We start from the raw sequence: 19,724 nt of genomic DNA on the forward strand, positions 1-19,724 counted from the left end.
AGACCCCCGTCCCGCTGCCGGCTGCCTGTCTACCTGCTGACTGCTTCCAGAAACCCCCTGCCCCCTCTTTTTTTTTTATCAGAGCATCCCCCCGCCCAGCTCCCCCAGCCTTCTCCAGTTCTGCAGTTTCCAGGAACGTGCAATAACCCAGAGCCACGTCCCCTGCGTCTGGGGGGGTTTTATGAGGGCTGCGGGCTGGTTTACAGCTCGCTTCCTCACAGTCGTAAAAAGAAAAAACCCAGCCCCAGAGAGGAAAAAACCCAGCCCCAGAGAGGCAGAGCTGCCGCCCCAGCGCTGGTGGATGGAGGGACTGGGAAGGCGACTGCCTTTTCCTGGTCTCCTTCCATTTTACAGGTCTTTTCCTAGCAGTAAATTTTGTCATTAGTGGAAAAAGTGAAAAAAAAAAAAAAAAAAAACTACCAAACAACCAAAAAGCCCAAGTGCCAGCCTCTTTCCTGGTTTTTGGGGCTCTTTGCAGTTTTTCTGCATCGTCGTTTTTAGCTGTGTTTATGGCAGGAAGGAGATGGCCAGCAGAGAGGTGAGGGTTGAAAAGTATTTCTTCTTGTCAAGCGGCTGTTTTTGAAGGAGGGGGCTTCCCCTCCCGGCTTGGTCTTTTTTCCTGCTGCTCCTGCTGCTCCTCAAAATTATCCCCCAGCCCAAACCTGTGACTCTGCAGACTCCGGTCTGGTGCTTTCCCCCGGCTGCGAGGCTCTTTCTGAGACCCTGGCTCCCGGCTGTGCTCCAGGGGATTCTGAGACCTGCCCAAATTAAAGGCTTTGCACAATTTCCAAGGGCAGCTGAGCCCAGGAGCCCTGGCCTGTGTCCCCAGTGTCATGCACCAGATAAAACCAGCAGCCACGTTCCCTCAGTGACTATCAAAGCCTAAAGGGTTTCCCCCATTTGCCAGCTCCCGGTGGGGATGGGGTCCGGAGGGGAGGACGCTGCTCTCCTGGCTGAGCATCCCAGTCGGGATGTGACACGTGTCCCCTGTCCCCACCAGACATCGACGAGTGCCGGCTCAACAACGGCGGCTGCGACCACATCTGCAGGAACACGGTGGGCAGCTTCGAGTGCAGCTGCAAGAAAGGCTACAAGCTGCTCATCAACGAGAGGAACTGCCAAGGTAAGGGGCAGCGAGACCCCAGAACCCTGCCCTGCCGGGGGACATCGCCTCTCCCTACCCTGCCCGGGGATGTCACCACTCCCTGCCCTCCGGTGGTTCCCAGCTCTCCCACCGCTGCTGCTGGAGGAGTTCTGGCCCCGTTACTCATTCCTCTTTGCTTTCCTCTGGACCACATACATCCTTCGGGGGATTAGTGTTGGATTTGGGTTCTGGTCTGGGGCTTAGCCCTTTGATCTGCTGAGCTGGGCTGTCGTCCCAGCCCTGCTCCCGAGTTGGGGATTTCTGGGCTCTTCTCGCGGCAGAGTTAAAGCCAGCAATTAGGCAGACGCCAGGTGAAATCCTTCGGCCTCACTCAGCGCTGGGATGAGGGTCACGACATTCCCTGCAGCACCGTGGGTTGGGATGTAGCTCTGCCAGGGCACAGGGAGCATCCCGGCCAGCAGCCCTGGCAGTGAGCACTCCCCGAGCCCGGGACCATCGCTCTGCTCCAGACCACCCGTGCCAAGGGACACCCCACGTGTCCTGGGAGGGCACCCTGAGCTCAGCACCCACCCTGCCGACCTCAGGGCTTCTCCCGAGCTGCTCCGCTTTATAACACAAGGTTTTTGGTGGCAATCCCGCAGCAGCACGACCGTGCCTCCCTGCTAAAGCACACTGATGCCTCCTTCCCTCTCCAGAGGCCGTGGTTTTCCTGGGCTGGGTGACGGGAAGAGCAGCGGGATGTGTCTTGCTTTGTCTCTCCCCCTCCGCCAGGCGCCCCGCGGCAGGGGCTGGATCATGCCCTGCTCGAGGACGCACTGTTTTTGCAAGTCATCAAGGCAGAGCAGGAATTTCGGTGGCTTTTGCAAAGGGATTCCTCCTTCCCCCGTCTGTTGGGGGGCAGGAGGGGAGGGGGAAGATGCATCCTGCTCGCTCCGGAGAGAGCTGGCTGCTCCGCGCTGCTTTTCCCACCTTTTTCTCCCTGTCTCAACATCCTCCTGCAAACCCCACCTAAACCCAGCAGGTTTAAACAACTCAACAGGTCACTGGGCCATCCCGGGGGGAGCACGGGGCTCTGCCCCCCCGCCAGCCCGTGGCACGGCGGGTGTGCATGAGCCCAAACTTTGCCTCCCAAAAGCGTGCGGCCGGGGAAGGGGCGGGGGGGCTGGTGCGCTCCGGGGCTGCGACTGCTTTCATCTCCGTCCAGGTTCTGCGCTCTCGGGTGTTTGACGCGAGCGCGGCAATTAACTTAATGAAGCCAATGAAATGATGCTCAAACCCGCCGGGGTGGGTTCACCCGCCCAGCCAGGGCCTCTCTGCCCCAGCGAGGTGCCCCGTGGGGACGAGGAGACATCGCTGGCACCGTCCCTGGGGCAGGACCTGCCCACACAGCATCCCAGTGCCCTGGCTGGGCAGCAGCCGTGGGCATGTGCCAAGGGCATGGTGCTGGCCCTGTTTGGCCCGTTTGAGGTGCAAAAGGGCTGCAGGAGCTTAGGGCAGGCATTTAGGGGAGATGCTGGTGCACTGGGCTGCTGTTTCCATGTAGCAGCAGCTGGGGTGGGAGAGGAGGGAGCTTGGAGCCAGATACGATGTGGGACCACAGCATCCTGGAGCATCCCGGTGCTGGATCCCCAGAGGAATCCAGTGCTGGATTCCTGGAGGATCTCGGTGCTGGGTCCCAGAGCATCTCAGTGTTGGATCCACAGAACAATCCGGTGCTGGGTCTTAGAGCATCCCAATGCAGGGTCCCCTGAGCATCCCGGTGCTGGATCCCTGGAGCATCCTGGTGTTGGACACCCAGAGCAACACAGTGCCAGGTCCCAGAACATGCCAGTGCAGGGTCCCCTGAGCATCCCGGTGTTGGATCCCCAGAGCAATCTGGTGCCAGGTCCCAGAACATTCCAGTTCAGGGTCCCTAGATCTTCCTGATGCTGGATCCCTGGAGCATCGCAGTGCAGGCCAAGCTTGCTGGAGCAGGAAGGGGACACCCCTCCGCCACGTCAGCCCTCACCTTCCCCCCTTGCCTTTCCTCCAGACATCGACGAGTGCTCCTTCGACCGGACCTGCGACCACCTCTGCATCAACACCCCTGGCAGCTTCCAGTGCCTCTGCAACAAGGGCTACACGCTCTACGGGCTCACCCACTGCGGAGGTAGGGCCGGCTGGATGCTGGGTTTGGGTCCCGGGGAGGCACATGGGGGCACCCAGGGACGGGGCAGCCCCATGGTGTGGTTGCTGCAAGACCCCTGGGGACACCACTCACCCCAAAGACCTGCAGGGAGGGTCGGTTCCCCACGTACCCCGAGCTGGAGCCAGGCAGGGAGGGGGCTCGCAGCCAGACGCTGGTGTCTGCAACTTCAAACGGAGCGACAGGAACAATTTGCGACTTGTCTGCAGCGGGAGAGAGGGAGAAATCCCCGGCGTTTTTGGCAGGGAGCTGGGACAGGGTGGGAAGGGGAACATCAAAAGGGTTTGATTTAAGTTTCACAAGGCAGATAGCTCCCCAGGGCTGGGGCGTGCGGTGCCCCTGGGAAGCGGGGAGGCAGATGAAACATGCTTTGGGGGGGTTGCCGGAGCGTGTCACAGCAGCGGTGCCGTCAGCTCGGGGGTACGGTGGCACAAGGCCGGGTGTTCCAGCACTGCCTGGTCAGCGAGGGTGGGCGACCCTCCTTGTGCTTCCAAAATACGCAGCCAACATGAGCCAGCACATCCCCCGGGATGCTCTTGGTGAGATGCTGTGATGGAAAGGTCACTGGCTCCCACCGATGCTCCCGAGAAGGAGGAGCTGGGCAGGGAGGGGTGTTTTGAGGGGGGCAACTCCATCCCTGGCTGCTCCCCACCTTTTCCCCTGCTCCGTGCCAGACCTGGAGGATGGATGCTCCGTTTCCGGCTGTGGTGGAGGGTCCCTGCCATGGGGAGGGCGACCGGGATGGAGGGTCCCTGCCATGGGGAGGGCGACCGGGATGGAAGGTCCCCACCATGGGGAAGAGGGGCTGGGGCTGCCGAGCAGCTGCCTTTTGAATTTGGCTAAGTGCTTCCATGCCAGCTCCGTCTGCTGCCCCCCGCAGCTCCCCAGCCCACTGTGGGGCCGGGCTCAGCCTGGGTGGGCTGCACCCGTCACCGCCCAGCCCTCGGGGACACCGGCAGTCAGGGGTCCTCGTGTCCCCGAGGGGCTGCAGGGAGGGGACACGGCTGGAAGCACCCTGCCGTGCACGTCCCCCGTCCCCAGCCAGGGAATTTATCCATCCAGTATCAGAGCCCTGAGATGATGCAGCAGTTCGGTGTCAAAGCCGAGAGGGTCCCACTGCCCCTCGCCCACTGCCTCTCCCTTCTTCCTGCAGATGTGGATGAATGCAGCATCAACCGGGGGGGCTGCAAATTTGGCTGCATCAACACGCCCGGCAGCTACCAGTGTACCTGTCCCGCCGGCTGCAAGCTGCACTGGAACAAAAAGGACTGTATCGGTACGTCGGGGCAGGGCACACCACAGCTGGGGATGCTCCGGATGCCCCACAGCCCCTCCGTCACTTGAGGCTGTTGGGATTAAGTTCCTGGCGAGGAGCACAGGGGCTTGGGGGCATCCTGGCACAGGGATGCTCTGGGGTGGGCTTGCTTTGGGCTGGGGTCCCATGTCCGTCTCACATGGATCCGGATGGGAAGTGCCATAAGGTGTTGCCCTGCTCCCTCTGGCCTTGGTCATCTCGTTGCTTTTTTGACCATGCTCAGGGCTGGCCGTGAGCTTTTGCACCAGCAAGTGTCCCTGAGGGGGCTGTTTTCATGGCCCTTGCTGTGCCCTGGGACCCCACTGCCCCCTTCCCACAAAAATTGAAATCATGTCTGACATCTCCAAGGAGGAGCTGGGGGGGTTGGGGTGCTGGTCTAGGGTCCCCATGTCATGCTCTGGCACTCCCTCCTCCCTGGTGAATCCCCTCGTGACCTGGGAGGGCGCAGGGGTCCCCTGCGTGTCCCCAGGCTGTGCCAGCCACGGGCGTCCCCGCTTGTCGTCACCAGCCGGCGCGTGTCCCTCAGAGCTGGTGAAATGCCTGCCAGGTTCGGTGCCACCGCGGGCCACCCTCACCTGCAACAAGACTGGCAAGAAGGACAGCTGTGCCCTCACCTGCGCCTCCAAGGCCCGCTTTCTGCCAGGTACCAGCACCGGTGCCACCGCCGGCACGGGCAGGGGGGTCCCCATTTCCCTGCATGACCCAGACTTGGTGAGGGGAGAGGAGCGGCTGCATGGCCAGGGTGAAGAGCACCCAAGCAGTGGCCATGGCAAGGGAGGGAGATGGTTGCTCGGGGAGGGGTGTAGATCCATGGGATGGGTCCCTGGTGCAGGATCCCCATGGTGGGGAGCTGAGCATCATCCCCCCATGGTGCGGCCGTCCCTCCCTGCATCATCCCCGCAGAGCATGGCGGGGACCGGGCGGTCACTCCGGCATCCCCCGACTCCCATTCCTCCATCCCACAGAGTCCGACAGCAGCTACACGGTGAGCTGTGGGACCCCCGTCCTGCGGCAGGGTGGCCAGCAGAGACCTACCAACAGCAGCCAGCAGTGTCTCGGTAAGGGGGCTCCTAGGGTGCCCGCAGCCACCACTGGCCGGGCTGCCCCACGCCGGGGTTGTTGAGCACCCACCTTTTCTTTTAGAGACTGTCACCGCCCCAATCAAGCAAAAGGCTTCCTTCAAGATCAAGGATGCCAAGTGCCACCTGCACCCACGGGCCAAGGGCAAGCAGGAGGAGGCTGGGAAGGCTGGGGTGCAAGGTGAGGCATGATGGCGGGGGGGTGCCAGGGATGCCTGTCCCCCCCAGGAGGGACAGGTTCCTGACTTGTCCCCCCATGTGCAGGCGGTTCGACGCCTTGCTCCGACTGCCAGGTTGCCTTCGTCAACCTCAAGTGTGATTCGTCCAAGAAGGGGAAGGGCCGCCGGGCTCGCAACTCTGCCAACAAGGAGGTGACACGCATCACACTGGAGTTTGAGGCGGAGATCAAGCCGGAGGAGATCACAGGTGGGCATGGCGCTAGCTTGATGTGTCTCCAGTGCAGGCAGGGGTGGTGGGACCAATGGGACGGTGGTGGGGCCAGGGGATGGTGTTGGGACCAGGGGGATGGCAGTGGATCCAGGGGGGCGATGGTGGGACTGGGTGACGGTGTTGGGACCAGGGGGATGGCGGTGGGACCACGGAATGGTGATGGGACCAGGGGAGTGGTGGTGGGACCAGGGAACAGTGATGGGACCAGGGGATGGTGGTGGGACCAGGGGGATGGTGGTGGGACCGGGGAACAGTGATGGGACCAGGGGGACGACGGTGGGACGAGGGGGATAGCAGTGGGACTGGGGGGGGAGTGGGACCAGGGGGACAATGCCATACCCATGAAGCAAGGAAAGCCAAACCAGTCCTCATCCCTCACCGTACTGGGATGTGCTGGGCAGCACTTGTAGCTGAGCATCTGGGAGATGGTTTTAAACGTGCTGGGTTTCCCTCTCCATCCCTGAACCCCCCCATTCCCTCCTGCCCCTCCCCAGCCGGCTGCAACCTGCACTGCCTGCGGCAGAGGGTGGAGAAGAAGCTGAAGTCGGCCATCAAAGCCCTGAAGAAATCCATCAACCAGGAGCGGTTCCTGCTCCGTTTCGCGGGGATGGAGTACGAGGTGGCGAGGAAGCTGAGCGTGGCCCCGGAGCGGCAGGAGAGCTGCGGGCCAGGCCAGCAGCGCCTGGGCGGCAAGTGTGGTAAGGAGCATCGCGGGGTGTCCCGGGGTGGGGAACCGGCTGCGTGTCCCCCCCCGGAGGTGACAATTCCCCCACCATATCACTGACGTCCCCCCTGGCTCTCAGTTAGCTGCTCGCAGGGAACGTATTACCATGGCCAGACGGAACAGTGTGTCCCCTGCCCTCCCGGCACCTACCAGGAGAAGGAAGGGCAGCTCTCCTGTGACCTGTGTCCCCGCGGTGACGCTTTCGGACCAGTGGGAGCCACCAACATCACCGGCTGCACGGGTAAGGGGCGCACAAAGAGATGGTGGGGGGCCAGGAGAGACATGATGCTCCAATGGCTGGAGCCCCTCTGCTGGGAGGACAGGCTGAGAGAGTTGGGGGGGTTCAGCCAGGAGAAGAGAAGGCTCCGGGGAGACCTTGGAGCCGCTTCCAGTCCCTACAGGGGCTCCAGGAGAGATGGGGAGGGACTCTGGATCAGGGAGGGGAGCCATAGGAGGAGGGGGAAGGGTTTGACACTGAAAGAGGGGAGATTGAGATGAGATCTGGGGAAGAACTTCTTTGCTGTGAGGGTGGTGAGAGCCTGGCCCAGGTTGCCCAGAGAAGCTGTGGCTGCCCCATCCCTGGAGGGGTTCAAGGCCAGGTTGGAGGGGGCTTGGAGCAGCCTGGTATGGTGGGAGGTGTCCCTGCCCAGGGCAGGGGGTGGCACTGGGTGGGCTTTGAAGGTCCCTTCCAACCCAAACCATTCTATGATTCTGTGACACCCAGGGGATGTCAATGCACCGTGCCCAGGGCTGCAACCTCACCCATCAGCCATCAGCCCCCATCCAGAAGAGGGCAAACCCCTGAGCATCCCCAGGACCCATAAAAGTCGCTATTTGGGGCATTTAGAGGGGACTCTGGGAAGAGCAGTGCTTGTTCTGGATTTATCGGTGCTGCCAAGGCTGGGGGGGAGAGGAGCTGGGCACGGGGTGGGAGAGCCCGGGGCACTTGGGGTGCCGGGACTGAGTGATGCCTGTGCCCGCAGGTCAGTGTCCCCCTGGCCAGCACTCGTCCGATGGCTTCAAGCCCTGCCAGCTGTGTCCCCGCGGGACCTACCAGCCCGAGGTGGGGCGGGCGCTCTGCTTCCCCTGCGGCGGGGGGCTGACCACCCGCCACGAGGGAGCCCTCTCCTTCCAGGACTGTGACACCAAAGGTAGGTGGGAGCTGGTCCCCGGGGTGGGGGACACCCCGTGGGGCCGTGGCAGTGGCTGACAGCCCCCTTTTACTCTCTGACCACCCCCAGTCCAGTGCTCCCCTGGGCATTACTACAACACAAGCGTCCACCGCTGCATCCGCTGTGCCGTGGGCACCTACCAGCCTGATTTTCGGCAAAATTATTGCATCACCTGTCCCGGCAACACCACCACCGACTTCGATGGCTCCACCTCCGTGTCCCAGTGCAAAAGTAGGTGATACTGGGGTTCGATGGAGGGGGGGGGGGGTGTACAGGCATGGTGTGAACTGGGCTCCTTCCTCAAAAGTATTTAAAAATGCCTTAAAATAGAGTTTGGGGTCGTTTCCATGCTTTATGGATGCAGGCATGGGGGGATGCATGGAGTGGGGCTAATAGAGCACACCCCCCTTGCCCAGTAACGCCCCCCCCGCCCCCCGTCCCAGTGCCCATGCCACTGGTTCCCAGTTGAACCAGCTCTCTGTGCCTTGCAGACCGCCAGTGCGGGGGGGAGCTGGGCGAATACACGGGCTACATCGAGTCCCCCAACTACCCGGGGAATTACCCCGCCAACGTCGAGTGTACCTGGAACATCAACCCCCCGCCCAAGCGCAAGATCCTCATCGTGGTGCCGGAGATCTTCCTCCCCTCCGAGGATGAGTGTGGCGACGTCTTGGTCATGCGGAAAAACTGTAGGTAACCGAGCGCGCCGCGGTGCTCAGGGGAGAAGCTGGGGGAGGAAAAGGCTGGGGTTTGGCCGAGCTGCCTTCTCCAAAGGGAGAAAACCGCGTTCCCGGGCGTTAGGAGGGAATTTTTGGGAATTAGGTGAGCGGGGTTATCGGCATCGCTCTGCCACCCTGGTGCCTTGATGGATCAGGGGGGTGTGCACAGGCTGGGTGGCACGCTTGTGTCTCACCACTCCTTTTTTGGGGGTTAAAAAGCCCTCTTTGGAGCTTTCCAGAGCAAGGGAGGAGTAACATCCCCGATATGTAACGTGAGGTTGTTGTCAGCCTCACCAAACACAGACGATCCCCGTCCCTGGTGCTCCCCATCACCCTGAGCATTTAAGCACAGTAAAACTGGGGGTAGCTCTGCTGCTGGGCATCACGCAGCCCCCTTGCCGTTCCCCCCCCCCCCCCCCGCCCCCACAGCCTCCCCGTCCTCCATCACCACCTACGAGACGTGCCAGACCTACGAGAGGCCCATCGCCTTCACCGCCCGCTCTCGGAAACTGTGGATCAACTTCAAAACCAGTGAAGCCAACAGCGCCCGGGGCTTCCAGATCCCCTACGTCACCTACGATGGTGAGCACGGGGCACGGGGGGGACACGCTGGTGCCCCCCCTGCCCGCTGCGGTACCCAGGTCACTCCCAATTCCCACCTCCCTTGTGTTTGAGGGGGAGCGGACTCAGGGATGGGGACCAGAGGTTTGGGGACAAGCGACAGCTCATGCCCTGACGGTGTTTTTCGGCTGGGTGTTGCAGAGGACTACGAGCAGCTGGTGGAGGACATCGTGCGGGACGGCAGGCTCTACGCCTCCGAGAACCACCAGGAGATCCTCAAGGTGAGCGCATCCCCTCTGGGTCCTCACTTCCCGGGGGTCTGGGGGATGCTGACGTGCAGGAGCATCCTCCCCGTCGTGCCCCCGTGTCCCCCCTGAGCTCCTGGCTTCGGTTCAGAGCCACCGCAGGGGAGCACAGGGTGGGATGGTGACCCCCCCGCCTCCGCCTTGGCTTCCCCGCAGGACAAGAAGCTCATCAAAGCTTTCTTCGACGTGCTGGCGCACCCCCAGAACTACTTCAAGTACACGGAGAAACACAAGGAGATGCTGCCCCGCTCCTTCATCAAACTCCTCCGCTCCAAAGTCTCCAGCTTCCTCCGGCCTTACAAATAGCGCCCCCCCCCACGCCCCCGCCGCCCCCGGGCCACCCCGCAGCCAAGGAAAACCTCTTCTCCCTTCCTTCTCCTTTCCGATTTTCTCCTTCCTCCGCTCAGCTCCGGCAGGACCGCCACCTCTCATCACCCCGCAGACGTCCCCCCCACCATTTCTCCGCCGCTCCCCGCAGAGCCGTGCCCCCGGCCGGGGCGGGGGGGGGATGCTCCGATCTCATCCAGCCGCCGGCGAAGTCACTCCTCTCTTCCAAAGCAGCTTCTCCTTAGGAAACCGAAGCTCTGGTCCTTTCACCGGCTTCTGTCCTCCCTTTGGGTTTCCTTTACACCAGGTCTGTCCCCGTTCCTCGGGACATCGGGGTGGGGGGGTGTCATCGTCCTTCCCGCCCACGGCTGCAGCCCCTCCGAGCCCTTTCGCAGAGGACGGCACGAAGGTAACGAAGTTCTTTACGGCAGCGCCTGGGTCGTGGGCACCGGCATCGCTTTGCAGAGATCGGGGCTGGGGTGGGGGGGTGGGTGGGCAGGGGGGAAAGAATTTTAGGCAAAAGCATACTTGATGAAAAAGAGAATTTAAAGGAGAGATCGGCGACCGGCAACCGTGGTGGCTCCGGTGGCCGTCCCTCCGGAGAGCCGCGCTGGCGCTGGGAGGAAAGCACAGCCAAGCCACGTTCCCGGAGAACAATGTCTGGCTGCACGGGAGAGAACAGGGAGAGAAGGAGAAGGACTTTCAGCCGGGTTCGGGTTTGGTTTTTTTTTTTTTGTCCCCCCCCACTCCCCCCCACCCCAGACACTCGTGCCAAGAAACCAGACTTTCTTACAAGCTCTGCCAAAGAGTAACTCGGAAAAGCAAGCTTTGTGAAGAGCAGGAGTAAACGTTTGTGCACTAGGAATATCCTCCTTTCTACCTTTTTCATATGTATTAAGTGCAATCATTTGAGTCTTCTTTATATTATTTAGAGGGAAGTTTTGTTTTTTTGGGTTTTTTTTTGTTTGTTTGTTTGTTTGGGTTTTTTTTTACTAGAAACGACAATATTTATACCTGCCTGAGAAATGAGAATGTGCGTTTGTAACAAAAAAAAAAAAAAGAAAAACAAAAAAAACCCACCCAAAGCGAACCCAGCCCCGGGCTGCCGCTGACCCGGCGGGGTGGCGTTTTCAGGCCTTGCAACCCTTTTCTGCCGCCTTTGTCCCCGATAAAACCCCCCTTTTCTGGGGGGGAGACGGTGCCTCTCCTGCTCAGCACGGGATGGGGTGAGTTTCTGGAGGGGTTTGGAGGTGTCTCGGTCCGTCCGTGGAGGCGATGGAGCAGCCGTGGTGACTTTGTGCTTTTTGGGCTGATCCTCCGCGGTTTGAGGGTTTTTCAAGCCCCGTCACGAGGAAGATGCAGAACTCGGCCCCATCACCTGCTCATCGCAGAGTTTCACTTCCCCAGAGGAGCTCGGGGACAAGCAGAGACCTGGGGGAGAGCCCCCGAGGCAGGGTCCGGGGGGGCACGCTGGCAAGAGAGGGGAGCTGCCCCTGTGCCCAGCCCCGAAATCTCCTCCCCCAGGAATGGAGGTCTGGGCCCTCCCCAGCTCTGGGAAGCTTCATGCTTCCAAATCCCTTCAGATCTTTTTGGTTCCGTCCCTCTCCATGGACTCATCCTGCTGGGATGCTGTGGGAATCCCTCCCCGGGTCCCCGGGGGGGGGGGAACCCCATCCTGCCACCCCTCTTTTCCCCAGCTTCAGAGACAGGCAGGGCTGGGGATGATGGTGGACATCACCGATGGGTTTGTCCCCTGGGATCTCCATGCAGCTGGACAGGACTGCCTGGGGACAGGCGGCTGCTGCCACTGGTCACCCCTCTTCCTCCTCCCCAAGCCTTCCTCCCTTTCCAGCCCCACCACCTCCTTTCAGCCATCGCTTCCCCGCACCTTCATCCCCATCTTCATCCTCTCAAAGACCTGGAGCTGCCAGGACTTAGATGTGGTCGACTTTCCTACCAGCTTTCCTGTTGGCAGGTCCCCTCCCCGCTTGTCTCTCGCTGTCCCCTCCACCACGTCTAGGGCCAGCCCTGCTCTTAATGAACCAATTATTTATTTCTCTGCACGTTCCCCCCTTCCCTGGGTCAATCCTTGCCGAAACCGGGAGGCAGCCGCTCGCCCAACATTTTTCCCTCCTCCATCCAGCGCCCCGAGAGCTTCTTCTGGGCTCCACTGGGGGATTCGGGGCTGGGCGAGCGCCGGCAAAAGGGGCCAAGGTTTGTCCCCGAGATTTGTGGGTTGGAAAAAAAGTCTCTCCTGATTCATCCCAGCTGTGGGTTTCCCCCTCCCTCCCGCCGCCCTGTTTGGAAGCTCCACATCTTGGGGGGGGGGGGGAAGCTGAGCTGTTTGTCGCTTTGGTTGGTGTCTGGGAGCAGCTGCTTTGATGCACAAAAGCTGTTGTAGGGATTTGGGGAAAGGGGGGGGGGGGTGGTGGGGGGGGGTGGTGGGGGGGTGGTGGGGGGGTGTTATTGCCGTGGGGCAGTCGCAGCGGAGCAGTGACCGTTGAAAGGATGTTTCATATTTAGAAGAAGAAAAAAAAAACAAAAAAACAAACCAAAAAAAAAAAACCAAAAAAACCCAAAAAACCATCAAAAAATAAAAGCAACGGCAAAAATAAAAACAAGCCAGGAATGACTAACCCCACTGCGGCGGCCCCCGTGCGACGCAGCCCCTCGTGCAAGGCAGCCCCCCCCGTGCGACGCAGCCTCTCGTGCTCACAGAGTTTATTAATTTGTTGTGATTTAATGGGGGGGGTGGGTGGGGGGGGGCGCTCTGACCCTGCTGGGACAGGGGATCCCAGAGCCTGGGTGTCACCGTTGTCACTGCAGCGGCCACCTCCTCCCCGCCCCCCCCCCCCCCCCCCGAGCAGTTTTGGGAAGGGCAGCACATCCTCCAAAGACACCTGGTAACGTCTCCTCCTCTTCTTTTCCCCAAATACCTCAAATCACCACCACCCCCCCCCAAAAAAAAAAACAACCCCACGGGGCCACCAGAACTGCCCCACTGGGGCTTGGTCCCTCTTTTTACCCTCATACACACCCCCCAAACCCCCCCCCCGAGCCAGAAAAGGTTTGAAAGGCTGAAAACGGCATCATCAGCCCCCTCGGATGTATTGAATGTTTCGACGCGGTGAAGATAAATAAGGGTTGTTGGGTTTGGGGTTTTTTTTGGGTTTTGTTTTTGGTTTGTTTTTTTTTTTTTTCATGTTGGGATATTTATATCTGCCCCTTTTGCAGCGGGCCAGGACTTGCCACCTCCAGCCAAAAAAAAAAAGAAAAAAAAAGAAAAAAAAAAAAAAGAAAAGAAATGATTAAAGTACTGAGAAAGATGTAGTTCATGAAGTTATTTGCACTTGATTAAAAGAAAAAAAAAATAAAAAAATGTATCTGAACTTTGTAAAAAGAAATGTTTGCATTTTGTATTGTCTTTTTTTAATTATTAAATGGAATTTCTTGGTGTTGTGTTGATCTTTCAGAAACTGGCTCTGATGCTTCTTTTAAAGGTTCCGAACAGCAGGATCCACAGCTATTTTCATTGTTTTGTTCCCTCAGACAAGCTCTTTTCAAGCCCATAGGGTGGGGGTTCCCCCCCCCCCAGAAGCTTAAATCCTCCCCATTTCCATAAGCTCCCCAGTCATTACACAATGTATTTATTTATTTACATTAATTTGATGCAATATATCTCATTTTTAGCCCAGAACAGGGAGTAGCTCAGGGGGAAGCAGAGGGGGGGAAAACACTCTTTACCTTGGCCCCAACCCTCTCGTTGAACTGCACCTCACCCCCCCCCCAACCCCCAAGCACCCCCCAGTCCTCTGGGTAACTGGGACCAGCTGGAAGACCTCATCAGCTCCTCATGAGCTGCTGCTGGGCAGGACGCTGGTCATTGGTTGATGTGGGGGCAGCAGAAACCTATAAATCAAGTTTCCCCCACCAATCTAGTCCCTCAGAAGAGGGAGGCTGCTGGGACAGGACAGAGCCCTCCCTATAGGGTGGCTTTGGGGACCACAGGATCAAGGTAAGGGTCCCCTCTGGGGGCAAGTTGGGGGATCCTGGGGCTGCAGCGTGAGTGCTGAGCTTCACCGTGCACCCTCAGCTGTAGGAAACACCATGGGTTTGCTCCCTGTGGATGTAAGTGGAGCTCTTCCCCACCCTACTCCAAACATAGAATTGAGGCTCCTTCCTTCAAAAGTCTGATATTCCACTTAAATTCACATCCCCATCAGCTCCCCACGGCATTCTAGACCTTTCTCCCTTCTAAGAAGCAAGCAGCTCTTCAGCCACCCCTCTGCAAGATCTGGAGGAACACAACCACACACACGGCTGTAGGTTGTCCTAAAAGTTTATTGCTGCCCCGTTAGTAGAGGCGCTGGGGCTTCCCCATGGTGCTCTTGATGTACAGAGCACGCACGTTCTGCCAATTCTTCTTCAGCAAGGACACCAGGAAGTTGATGGCCAGGTGGATGTTGTAGACGAGCTCGTCCTCTGTCATCTTCACATGACCGACGGCCACAGCCAGACAGAGCACCTGGGAGACAAGGGACACCGGGGTCACTCAGGCAGGTAGAGGTTTTGTGCGGAAAGTCAGAAGATTACAGCTAAGAGACTGATCAAACAACCCAATCCTGATATAAACTCACTGAGGCATCAAGTTAAATCATGTTCTGCCAGCTGGACATGACTTCCAGCACAGGAAAGACATGGACCTGTTGGAGCAGGGCCAGAGGAGGCCACAAAGATGCTCCAAGGGCTGGAGCCCCTCTGCTGTGAGGACAGGCTGAGAGAGTTGGGGGGAGTTCAGCCTGGAGAAGAGAAGGCTCCAGGGAGACCTTAGAGCTCCTTCCAGTTCCTCAAGGGGCTCCAGGAAAGCTGGGGAGGGACTCTGGATCAGGGAGGGGAGGCATAGGAGGAGGGGGAAGGGTTTGACACTGAAAGAGGGGGGATTGAGCTGAGATCTTGGGAGGAAATTCTTTGCTGTGAGGATGGTGAGAGCCTGGCCCAGGTTGCCCAGAGAAGCTGTGGCTGCCCCATCCCTGGAGGGGTTCAAGGCCAGGTTGGAGGGGGCTTGGAGCAACCTGGTGTGGTGGGACGTGTCCCTGCCCAGGGTAGATGGGGTAGGACTCGATGGGCTTTGAAGGTCCCTTCCAACCCAAACCATTCTATGACTCTATGACTTCTCCAGCTTATCCATGGGTGTTTCCACAGAGCTCGTGATATTTGGCCCCCATGAACCCGTCTTGGTGGCATCAGGATGCCACCTCTGAACCACAGCTTGGGTTGGCCTGCCTCCCTCCAAGCGCAGAGGTGACTTAAGAGATGGGAAACTGGGAAGGACGCGTGAAAAGCTGTGCTGAACTGAGAGCAAAGCTCTGCTTTAACCCCGCTCCCACACCCTGCTCTCATCAGGCAGCGCTGGCATCTCCCTGCAAACCGCGCGCCCGGCACAGGACAGAGGATTCGTTCCAAACGTCACTTGCCAAGCGTGGCGCCAGCTTCACTTTTTTTTTTTTTTTGTTTTGGGCACCAGCCACAAGCCTTTTCTTCCCGCACAGAAGACGCAGCGAGGCCAAGCCTCTGCCTGCCAGCCCGGCGGCGGAGCTTGTAAGTCGATGTTCCCCACAGGCTGAAGACAAAAGGATTTACGAGCGAGCTGACAGGCAAAGTGTCAGGACATCATTAGCTCGGTTACTTAAAATGCTCCAGCATTTGCAAACTATCACACTTTCTGTGTCCTCCAAGTAGTTGTGCCCCCAGGCCCAGATCAGCCGGAGCCCAAGGATGCACCTCGGTGAGCAGAGCTGTTAATTCTGAAGAATACCCATGAGTCACACTCAGGCTGCCAACACGAGATTAAAAATGCCCAAACAGGATTATTTTGGCTTTGGAGAACAGCTCGCCTTGGCAGCGAGAGCAGGTACCTGCAAGAGCTGCTCCAAAAGTTCACTTGCAGAGTCAAGCCCCAAACTTGCCCCTGGCAAAGCTCAGCTGCATGCACAGGCCCACGGGGACACACCTGGCCCGCTGGGCCCACCCTGCCAGTGTCACCCACTTACTGTAAGAAGCGTTAATTACTCCTGATTGAGCTCAGCATTGAAACATCAAGATTAAACCCTAATCATTTGCTCCAAGATCTTTCAGCCACAGATAAATTACTCCTTTTCAGCCCGCACTGAATCCTCTGGGTACTGCCTCCCTTCGCTGCAGAGATTATCACTGGCTGCTGCTTCAGGAAGAGGCTCGAGGGACACCTACAGCCCAGACCGGAGATGGCAGCCACACACAAGTGACCACTCACCACAGACCACCCTCAGGTAAGGAGCTGCCCTGGAGAGTAAAAGCCCTGCTTTACCTTTTTCATCTGAAATTTGATGGTAGATTTGACCTCATCGACCTTGGCCACCAGGTTCTCATTGTGAGTGAGGAGAGAAGGGAATTTCCCGGCTTTGTTCAGACCCGGACCCAGGATTCGAGGGATTTGCTTGATCAAGGACTCGGAAGCCAGGAAGGCGTCATACTTCTTTGCTGTGAGGAGAGAACCGATATAGGTAAGAGCAAATTCTCAGCTCCTACACCCAGCTTGAGACCAACAGCTCAGCTGAGACCGCGCTGCTCCATTTTCCTCAACATTCCCTCCATTTCCCTTGCTTCCATATTCCCAGAGTCCCGCCCAGCTGAACCTAAGCTGTTTTTACTAGTATTATATTGGAAATCACTCCTGTCACAACAGCCAAACCCACCAGAACCCAGCTTCACAGCCCGACAGCATGCTCTTACTGGATACAATCAATTTCCCAGACAAAAAATGGCATTTATCAAGCCACAGGTGAGCGACACTGAACTCCTAAGCTCTTCCAGGAGCCTGTGCACACGTGGATGGGATGGACATACCACACAGCAAGGCTTAGCCGTCGTATCTTGTGTCATTTCCTATTTGCATATGCTTCTATGGCTAATTATGGACTGAGTGGGAAGTTTTTCTTTACCCAAAATATGTATCAAAATGACTTTGAAGCCAGGGAAGGATTTTATCTCTTACCAAGTCAGCTCTCTATTCCCCCCAGTTAACCATCACATGGAAATCCAAGCCCAGGGACAACCATCCTGCTGACCCAGCCCTCCCGAGCCAGCCAGGGGACTCGGAGCCCGATCCACACCACCACTCACCCAGCTTCTTCACCAGCTTCTTGTTTTTGTTGAGTTTCTTCAGAGCCTCTATGTCCATGTGAGGGATGTCAACCGCTTTGGCCTCATCGCAGTGCTGCTGGTCCCCCAGCAGGCAGACGGAGAACTTGGGCCGCGGAGTTGACTTCAGCCTGGGGACAGAAGGTCCGAATTACTAGGAACCATCACCACCGCGCACACTTCCATGGGAGCCACCACAGAGATACCTTACCACAGCGCCCGCGGAATCTTCCTCCACAGCTTCTAACCTGCCTTCTCCAGCAGGTCGGTGGGGACACCACAGGGGCGTCCCACACCTCCCCTCATGTTTTAAGACCCAGGGTAGGGGTCCGTCCAGCCGTACCCACTTAACCGGGGTGGTCTGAACTACCCGAGCGGTTCAGCGCTGCGTCCTCCCGCTGTGGCCGCCTGCCCACCCTGCGGCGGGGCCTGGCAGCAGCGGGGGGGGCGCAGGCCGAAGGCTGGGTGGGAGCAAGAGGATGGCGAACCTGACGGTGCCGGAGAACCGCTTGTCTTTCTGCGGGTCGTAGTTCTTCAGGCTGATCTGCAGCTCCACCGTCTCCACAAACCTGAGGGAGAGGAAAGGGAAGCGGCGTAGGTGAGGGCTCAGCCGGGCTGGGGGAAGAGGGAGACCGTGCCAGGGCCTGTACGGCACTCGGCCCTGTCACAGCGCTGGGCTCTTACTTGCGCTTCTTGACCTTGCTGCCCTGCAGCACCTCCTTCACCGCCTCGTACAGGGTGTCGCGGGAGACCTTGCTGCTGCGGGGGGGGAAAGCAAGGCGGGCTCAGGGCCGACCCTGCCTGGGCCTCCTGCAGGCCGCAGCGAGGGTGGACAAGGCCCCTGAGCCCGCCCCGGCCCATCCGCGCTCCCCCTCGGCCGCCCCCCGCTGTCCGCACCCCGGCGACCGCCCCCGCCGGGCGCGGATGGCGGCGGATGGTGAGGGATGGCGCGGCGGGGACCTGACTCTCACCTCATGGCGGCGGCTGGTCGGGACCGAAAGGGCGCGACTTCACCCTGCGCGCTATAAATAGGGGGGGAAATCTCGCGAGAGTTGGCGGCGCCGCGCCGTTTTGGGAGTGGCGGAGTGTGGCGCTGTGTGGCCGCCATGTTGGGAGTGGCGGAGGGTGGAACAGTGTGGCCGCCATGCTGGGAGTGCCGAGGGGGGCCTGCGCCGGCTTCCCTCGCCTTTCAGCTCCCCTCGGCGGGCAGTTCCCTGCCCGCCTCTCCTTCGTCCCTAATCGAACGGCCGTGATCAATTTGTCCCCTGTCTCAGGCCAGGAGCAACTCCATCGCTTCACAGGGCAGTGGTGAGGGTACGCATCCCAGAAACCCCAGCCTCCCCTCAGCAGCCGCCGAGAAGGAGACAGCGCAATGCCCTGCTGCTGGGACAGCTTTCCTCTTTTGGCCTTCAGTGCTATAAAACCTCCTTATTAAGTTGACTCGCGCAGGGACCCGCTGAAGGCCTCCGCTGGGGCAGGCCCCTGAGAGCACCCTGAGCCGCTCGGCCTCGATGTGGGCAATGCGCATGCGCTGCCGAACCGCACACATGCGCACTGACCGCCCGGCGACTCGCTCGCCCTAAACCGGCTCTGCCTGTCCAGTTCCGGGGGGGCGGGGCCACGGGGCCCCGGAACCTGGATGGCACTGGGCGGGCGGCTGAGGCGGGGAGGTGAGCGCCGCCGCTATGCAGGTTGCGGGGCGGGGCCAGCAGAGGCCGGGCCCCGGTGCATGGCGGTCAGGCGGCGGACTCGGCCCCGTCGGGTTTCCTCAGGTCGGTGCCAGTGGTGGTGGGGGAGGCCTGAGGGGAGGGGGGGAGGTAGTGGCCGAGGGGCAGACGGGCCCCGGCGAGCTGCTGCGGTCACCCCCCTCCAGGGCCGACAACACGGGGGAAGCCCCGCCATGTCTCCCCACCACCCCCCAGGGCCTGCCCGCCCCGCCGCTCCTCTCAGGGCTCTCCATGGCGCCAGGCCCCGTCCTGTCCCCAGCCCGCCCTGAGGCGGGAGGCACGGCCCCTGTCATCCCTTGGGTGGCTTCGCACCGCTAACTACACCTGGCTTTCCTCAGGCACCACCTGCCCCATCCCTTCCAGCCCCCTCCAGCAGCGCTGACATCGGTTTGCATGGCAGCCGTAGCAGCTCAAAGGGGCTTCGATGCCCCAGCAATGCCCCAGCGAGCCTGCTGGGACGGATCCTTTGCTGGGAAACGAGCTGCAGTGCCTCTCAGGGGGTGTCAGCCCTAAAAGCAGGCAGAGTCTGTCAAGGGAGCACTTGGGTTAGAGGGCACCAAGCGTGGCACAGAGCCTGGCTGCACCCCTGGGTGCTGCAGTGGCAGACAGAGCAGTCAGACTTGTTCCTGGAAATCAAAATGATAAAATATTAGGCTATCTCCGAGGTTAATCATGTAGAATCCACTGCAGCTTTTAAAGATAATCTATCAGCAGACTGTCTCTTTAGAAATATGGTCTTGTGGGGGTGTGGATGTTTTAACATCATCTGCTTATGGCCCACAATTCTGTTCCTCAGAAGGCTGGGAACTGGAAAGGAAAGGGAGGAGAGGATGGGGGTGCTTCCAGGGACAAAGCTCATCGTTCTGCCCCTGTCTC

General features: G+C 59.5%; 2 protein-coding genes across 2 annotated transcripts in view; one reads left to right on the top strand and one right to left on the bottom strand.

Moving 5' to 3' along the window:
* SCUBE3 (signal peptide, CUB domain and EGF like domain containing 3) overlaps positions 1–9,921 on the top strand; it is a 36,436-nt gene extending 26,515 nt beyond the window's left edge. The window contains exons 9-23 of the mRNA XM_074163203.1: positions 1,001–1,123; positions 3,138–3,254; positions 4,444–4,566; positions 5,114–5,248; positions 5,571–5,663; positions 5,749–5,865; positions 5,949–6,110; positions 6,629–6,832; positions 6,938–7,099; positions 7,842–8,009; positions 8,100–8,261; positions 8,522–8,719; positions 9,179–9,331; positions 9,512–9,591; positions 9,772–9,921. Of these exons, the coding sequence (XP_074019304.1) occupies positions 1,001–1,123; positions 3,138–3,254; positions 4,444–4,566; positions 5,114–5,248; positions 5,571–5,663; positions 5,749–5,865; positions 5,949–6,110; positions 6,629–6,832; positions 6,938–7,099; positions 7,842–8,009; positions 8,100–8,261; positions 8,522–8,719; positions 9,179–9,331; positions 9,512–9,591; positions 9,772–9,921 (2,147 nt within the window). The remainder of the gene's footprint in view (positions 1–1,000; positions 1,124–3,137; positions 3,255–4,443; positions 4,567–5,113; positions 5,249–5,570; positions 5,664–5,748; positions 5,866–5,948; positions 6,111–6,628; positions 6,833–6,937; positions 7,100–7,841; positions 8,010–8,099; positions 8,262–8,521; positions 8,720–9,178; positions 9,332–9,511; positions 9,592–9,771) is intronic.
* Positions 9,922–14,264: 4,343 nt separating this feature from the next.
* RPL10A (ribosomal protein L10a) lies at positions 14,265–18,116 on the bottom strand. Its single transcript, XM_074163243.1, has 6 exons — positions 18,093–18,116; positions 17,806–17,880; positions 17,610–17,690; positions 17,104–17,252; positions 16,289–16,461; positions 14,265–14,467 (listed from the first exon to the last, which is right to left on the bottom strand). Exons 1-6 carry the CDS (start codon positions 18,095–18,097, stop codon positions 14,297–14,299), a joined length of 654 nt encoding a protein of 217 aa, XP_074019344.1. The 5' UTR covers positions 18,098–18,116; the 3' UTR covers positions 14,265–14,296.
* Between the last annotated feature and the right edge of the window lie 1,608 nt (positions 18,117–19,724).

Source organism: Numenius arquata, chromosome 24, assembly GCF_964106895.1.
Source record: "Numenius arquata chromosome 24, bNumArq3.hap1.1, whole genome shotgun sequence".
NCBI lineage: Eukaryota > Metazoa > Chordata > Aves > Charadriiformes > Scolopacidae > Numenius > Numenius arquata.

Excerpts from the sequence above, each read along its gene's own strand:
- RPL10A (XM_074163243.1), bottom strand. Across the intron at positions 17,691-17,805 it reads AGCAAGGTCAAGAAGCGCAA|GTTTGTGGAGACGGTGGAGC; the intron begins GTAAGAGCCCAG and ends CCTCTCCCTCAG. Across the intron at positions 16,462-17,103 it reads GAAGCTGGTGAAGAAGCTGG|CAAAGAAGTATGACGCCTTC; the intron begins GTGAGTGGTGGT and ends CTCTCCTCACAG.